This window comes from Alnus glutinosa, chromosome 11 (assembly GCF_958979055.1).
Source record: "Alnus glutinosa chromosome 11, dhAlnGlut1.1, whole genome shotgun sequence".
Taxonomy (NCBI): domain Eukaryota; kingdom Viridiplantae; phylum Streptophyta; class Magnoliopsida; order Fagales; family Betulaceae; genus Alnus; species Alnus glutinosa.
In genome coordinates, this window is record NC_084896.1 from 13,997,058 (window position 1) to 14,004,010 (window position 6,953).

Below are 6,953 nucleotides of genomic sequence, written 5' to 3' on the forward strand. Positions count from 1 at the left end.
TTATTTTTGTATAAGAAAATCCCAAAAAATTTGAACTAGGTTAAAATAGAATTAGTTTAAATAAAAATTAGTTTTCGTCACACAATTCCTTGTGGATTCAACCTTGCACTTGCACATACACTATATTGCAAACGATTCGTGCGCTTGTGAGTATTAAAATTTGCACATCAACACACTCAGATTGGAACATGGTATCTATTCCAGTTGTCCTTATGTTGATTAATCCAAGAACCTGTGATGGGGTTCTTTCGTTACTCTATTATGCCTAAGACTTGGTAATACAAATTGATATAAATAACAAATCCACATCACAAGCCTATACTAGCCAAACACAAACATGTGAGGAAGTCAAGAAACTAGAATTAATCAAGTTAAGCATCAATATATGAATTGTAGCAAGACAAATTAAAAAACTTAAAGAGACATGATCTGTAACGCCCAGTAAATTCAAGCTCTTAAGAAATCATTGATATTGTTGAGGAGACAATATCCATATATTTTTATAAGCAAACCTAAAGTTGTTTCGAAAAATTAAAAGATCAAAACCTAAAAACCCTTAAAAACTTAAAAGTTACATTTAAGCTTTAAACTTTGATTGAACCGAAAATAGGTCAAACGAACTCAGATTTAGACGATTCAAAGACCGTTGTACTTACAAAAGAAAGATCTATCATATGGCAAAAGTTAGTAAAAAAGTCTACCAGTTGACTTTTTGACCCGAGCCTAAATAACCCAACTGTCGATATTAAACGAAAAACTGTCAAGAATAATATCTCCATGCTTCTAGAAACATTTATGCATAAAAAACAAGAGTAATGATGAAAGGATAGGATATCTCAAAAGTAATCATGAAAAGGAGGAAAAATCAATAAAGCAAGTGTGAACGCTGAAAGTGGATAAAAGATATTTTGGCTTTATAGACAGAAACTTTGACTTGACTGGAACTAAGTCAAAACGAACTCAAAATTAGACGAACCAAAAAGAGAAAATGTTTGTCATGAAGTCCTCTATCTACCCTCAAAATTTCACGTCAATCGGAGTACGTTTGACCATCGAAATAATTCTCGGAGTAGGCTGCCCTCTAGTCGGACGAAAATTCTAAATTCCAAATTTACAAGACATTATCCAATAAGCTAATTCTTTTATTACATTTTGGACCTAAATACCCCTACCATCCTCCTATAAATAAGCATGCAAGGCTTCTTGTTTTTCCACACAAATCCTAGACAACTTCCTTGAAAGCTTTGTGCTTTGGTTTTCTCTCCCTTTTTCTCTCCTTCTACCACACAACCACTTCGGTGTTCTTGAAGTTATTTTTCTCTCCAAATCAAATTGGTAAGTAAATCTTGACACTTCTTCCTTACTATTTGATTTCATTACTTTTTTATGAATTGTTTAAAAGACCCAATAAGCTTAAGAGATAAAAGAATTAAAGTAAAGGGTAATATAAACTGCTTTTACATTTAATTGTCCTCATGACTGATCTTATGACTTTCATGAGTTGATTGTATTTATATTTCGTATTTAAATTTCATTGACCTCATGACTGATCTTATGACTTTCATGAGTTGATCGTATTTATATTGCGTATTTAAATTTCATTGTCCTCATGACTGATCTTATGACTTTCATGAGTTGATCGTATTTATATTGCGTATTTAAATTTCATTGTCCTCATGACTGATCTTATGACTTTCATGAGTTGATTGTATTTATATTTCGTATTTAAATTTCATTGTCCTCATGACTGATCTTATGACTTTCATGAGTTGATCGTATTTATATTTCGTACTTATATTTTATTGTCCTCATGACTGATCTTATGACTTTCATGAGTTGATCGTATTTATATTTCGTATTTAAATTTCACTGTCCTCATGACTGATCTTACAACCTTCATGAGTTGATCGTATTTACTCTTATTGTCCTTATGATATATTTTAATCCTTCAAGTTCATATTTGGTGGTATTGGTCATATAGCCTCGTCATCAAATTATGAACCAAGGTTTTACGATTATCGTAAGTGATCGTCTCAAATATAATGAAGTGATGGATAATAATAAATATAAAGAGATGAGGGTCTATAAACAATGATTTGTTTGATAGATAATTGATTTGTATGTTATTGTATGGATGGATTTTTATACAGAAAAGAAGTCTAAGGACTACACGGGGAAGAGTGTAAGTATGGATGTACTTACTGAGGAATGATTCTATGTTTCATTAGGACTGTGTAGTGTGTGTTTATTGCATGTAGTTATTCATGCATTGCATGTTGTGTCCAATTAATATAACGGCTGATGAGATAGCCATCAACAAGCTGATGTAGTAGCAAGGGGAAGGAAGGCTAGTCAGTGGATCCAAGTGGTTCATAGTGACCCAGGGGTATCCGAAGGCCTAATATATATAACTAATGCTGGGACCAGTAGGATTCCAGTACAAACAGGTAAGACTTTAAGTGTGAGGCAAAGGACGTGAACGGGTTCAGATAACCTAGAACGAGAGGTCTGAAGTAAGATGATCCTAAAACACAAACTAAATAGTTACTACGATGCATATTCATACAACCCTTACATTTGCATTCTATATGACCTGTTATTAGATTGATGGTAACGTAGATATGAAAATAGATGACTCACTTGTTTGTCTATGCAAATATGATAACGCCATATTTGCATAGTTACTGATGCAGATCTGGAGAATGAAGGCATGGACCCATATGCCAGTTTTGATGGTTTTTAAAACCATTCAACGAACGATTATGTGCTAGTTTAGAAATTACTAGTTGTGCTTATGTTTTGTTTTATGGCATGTAAATATTTATAACAATGTCATGTTCGACATGTTTTATGTTATATGCTTATGTGCCACCTGTGGTACTAATTTTGATGCACCTAGTGTGCATATAGGATGTAAAGATAAACATAAGTAACTTTTAATAAATGTACCGAGGTATTTCAGTCAGCTCTAAATGTGTTATGCTATCAATTCCTAAGGCTTTAGAAGAAAAAAATATATTCCGCTGCGAGAGTTTATCTCTGATGTAGTAATGTCACGTGGAAATCGGAGGTTTCTGCTTACGAATTTGCAGGCTCAAATTCGGGGGCGTTACAGTTTGGTATCAGAGCAGTTCGCTCAGGTGACCATCGGAATGGACCTACCTAGAAACTAAAGCATAACCAAGAGCTACTTTTAATAAATGATTTTATAAACCACATAAAAGATTTCGTTTGAAGAATCTAGTGTTGAGTCGGGAATAATAGTAAATGAATAATTATAGAACTGTAGAAGCATCAGTTTTGTTTAAATATGCTATTTACCCTAAGTAAAATAAAAACTTTTGTGTGTAACCTCTTTGTAAGAATTAGAGAATGATAAGCTTTTGAAGCTAATCAATACGTATCTATGTGATTAAATGTATTGTGTAGTATTTAAATTAATTATTATTTTGGTGATTAAATTGATGCGATGGTACAGAATTATGGCACCTCGACGTTACCCTGTTCGTAACGAAAACTACGGAAACCATCGTCATGGCAACCGTGATAACGAATTCCCACCCCCACCTCCTCCATTTAATGATGGAGTGAATCCGGCCTTAGCTCAATTTATGGCTGAAACAACTAGGCAGTTTGCTGAAGTAGTGGCAAGAATTCCACAACCTGCCGGTCGAGTGGCGCAGGTAGGTTGTTCTATGCGCGATTTTGCTAGCCAGCAATTTCGCCTATTTGATGGAATGCAGGGACCGTTAGTTGCTGAAGCTTGGATTACGGATATCGCGCTATTGCATGAGACCCTTGGCTGTACTGATGAGCAAAAGGTTAATTACACAATACTAAGGTTAACCGATGAAGCTGCAAGATGGTGGAAGTCTAAGAAAGGACTCTTAGGAATAGAGTTGGGATGTGGAGTTGTTATCCCTTGGGATAGGTTTGTAAAAGAATTTAATGGGCGTTTCTTTTCAAGGGCACAAAGGCAGATACGGGCCATTGAATTCCAGAATCTGGTGCAAGGCACAATGACGGTAGAGCAATATTCCTCGAGGTTTATTGAACTATCAAGGTTTGGCCTCAACTTAATCCCGGATGAAGAAACAAAGGCGGAACGTTTCGAAAATGGCCTTAATCCTCTCATTAAGGAAAGAGTCATGTGCCACGAGATTAGAAACTTTGTTAAATTAGTCGATATAGCATCAGTTGCTGAAAGAGGAATGCGTGAATCATCCGCCGCTTACGAACTAAAGAGGCGAGCAGCGTCGCAGGTAACATACCCATCCAAACGACCCGCCTAAGCAAGGGTGTATACCTTAACTCCGGTTGAGGTAGACGAAGAAGAAGAACGAGGTGTTAACGATGTTGTGATAGGTACCATCTTTTTGTTTGGTATCCTTGCATGTACTCTTTTTGATTCAGGAGCTACACATTCATTCATTTCTGAAGCATACATTAAATTACGTCATGTTAGCACACGACCTTTAGTACAAAGTCTTACGGTTGAAACCCCAGGAGGAAAGAAAGTCGTATGCGATAAAATGGTAGAGAACTGTCCAATCAATATAAAAGGAAGGAACCTACCCATCAATCTATCAGTGTTTAAATCTCTAGGATATGATGTAATCCTAGGCATGGACTGGTTATCAAAGTATTATGCGAGCATAAACTGTAGAGAGAAGGTAGTCATTTTCCAATTGCCAGGTGTTGAAAGATTTAAATTCAACGGATCTTCTACGCGAGCTACTCCACCGCTACTTTCCGCAATACAAGCTACAAGGAATATACGACAAGGAGCATCAGCGTTCTTAGCTTATGTGATGGCAAAACCAGAAGCTGAGCGTACATTGGAAAATATTCCAGTGGCGTGCGATTACCCAGACGTGTTTGCCGAGGTTGTGACAGGATTGCCACCTGATCGTGAGATTGAGTTTACCATCGATTTGATCCCGGGAACTCAACCCATTCACAAAGCACCTTATCGCATGGCGCCTGCCGAGTTGAAAGAGCTAAAGAAACAACTCCAAGAACTTTTGGACAGAGGATTCATACGCCCAAGCGTATCACCGTGGGGAGCACCGGTATTGTTTGTCAAGAAGAAAGATGGGACTATGTGACTATGCATAGACTACCGGGAGCTAAACCGCGTTACCATAAAGAATAAATATCCTTTGCAAAGGATTGACGACTTGTTCGACCAATTGAAGGAAGCCAAGGTATTCTCGAAAATCGACCTTCGATCGGGATGCCATCAACTTAAGGTAAAGGAAGAAGATGTGCAAAAGACGGCGATTCGAATGAGGTATGGTCATTACGAATTCCGAGTCATGCCTTTTGGGGTGACTAACGCACCGTCGGTATTTATGGATCTAATGAATCGTGTTTTCCATATGTACCTCGATTTGTTCGTAGTTGTGTTTATTGATGATATTTTAATTTACTCGACTAATCATCAAGAGCACGAGGAGCATCTGAAAACAGTACTAAATGTTCTAAGGGAAAAGCAGTTATTTGCCAAACTCAAGAAGTGCGAATTTTGGATGGAGAAAGTTTCATTCTTAGGGCACGTTATCTCAAAAGATGGAATAGCAGTTGATCCTAGCAAAATTGAGGCTGTCATCAACTGGGAGCGGCCAACCAACGTCCATGAAATCCGCAGCTTTCTTGGATTGGCAGGTTACTACCGAAGATTTGTAGAAGGTTTTTCTAATCTTTCCGGCCCTTTGACCGCCCTCACTAAAAAGAATGCTCATTTTCAATGGAATGATAAGTGCGAAGCAAGCTTTCAAGAGCTGAAAAGGAGGTTAGTAACTGCACCTGTCCTTGTTCTGCCAAGAGAGTCTGAGAAATTCGTAGTTTTTAGTGATGCCTCTCTTAAAGGACTAGGGTGCGTACTCATGCAGCAAGATAAAGTCATAGCTTACGCCTCTAGACAGTTGAAAGACCACGAGAGAAACTATCCTACTCATGACCTTGAACTAGCTGCTGTAGTTTTTGCTTTAAAAAATTGGAGACATTATCTTTTTCGTGAGAAGGTAGAAATTTATACTGATCATCAAAGTCTAAAATATATCTTCTCGCAAAAAGAATTGAATATGAGGCAGCGTAGGTGGTTAGAATTGTTAAAAGACTACGATTGCTATATTCTATACCATCCAGGGAAAGCAAATGTAGTCGCAGACGCTTTGAGTAGGAAATCGCAGGGTGCATCAACGAACCCAACGCCTACCCCTAATCAACTCGCCAAGCAATAGGGAATGATCCAGCTGAATGTGGCGCCAAGGGTGAAGGATGCCATCCTAGCAACCTTTTTATCCGTCCATCAACTGCTTATAGGTATTCCTAAAGGTATCACCAATGAAAGGAGTCACCAATGAAAGGAGTCATGCGGTTTGGTAAAAAGGGAAAGCTAAGTCCGAGGTACGTTGGTCCCTTCTTAGTGACAGAGGTCGTAGGTCCGGTCGCTTATAGAGTTGAATTACCATCTAACCTAGCTGGTGTACATGACGTATTCCACGTTTCCACGCTACGAAAATACGTGCACGACCCATTACACGTGATAGACTTTGAACCCTTACAAGTTCAAGCAGATTTGAAACATGAAGAGAAGCCGGTGCAGATCTTGGATAGGAAAGTGCAACAACTGAGGACAAAGACAATACCACTAGTAAAAGTTCTATGGCAGAACCATGAAGTAGAAGAAGCTTCTTGGGAGTTAGAACAAGAGATAAGGAGCAAATACCCGTACCTATTTCCATGAGCCACTTTGAAGTAGGTATGTTTAATACTTTCGTGATTTATGACGTAGTATTTATAATTAAATAACTTTTACGGTAGTAATTGTGTTTAAAATAGTTTGCGAGTAGTAGCTGTGAATACATACGGTAGTCGGTATGTCGAGGCCATAAATAGATCATGGTACTATATAAAACCAAATACCCAGGTAAAGATAGTATGATTTG

The 6,953-nt window shown here is 37.6% G+C and overlaps 1 protein-coding gene across 1 annotated transcript; it reads left to right on the plus strand.

Moving 5' to 3' along the window:
• The first annotated feature begins 3,482 nt into the window (after window positions 1-3,482).
• LOC133881127 (uncharacterized) lies at window positions 3,483-4,479 on the plus strand. The gene is made up of 2 exons (XM_062320084.1): window positions 3,483-4,262; window positions 4,414-4,479. Exons 1-2 carry the CDS (start codon window positions 3,483-3,485, stop codon window positions 4,477-4,479), a joined length of 846 nt encoding a protein of 281 aa, XP_062176068.1.
• The last annotated feature ends 2,474 nt before the right edge of the window (window positions 4,480-6,953 follow it).

Excerpts from the sequence above, each read along its gene's own strand:
- LOC133881127 (XM_062320084.1), top strand. The coding sequence starts at position 3,483 with ATGGCACCTCGACGTTACCCTGTTCGTAACGAAAACTACGGAAACCAT. Across the intron at positions 4,263-4,413 it reads AGAGGCGAGCAGCGTCGCAG|GAGCTACACATTCATTCATT; the intron begins GTAACATACCCA and ends TTTTTGATTCAG.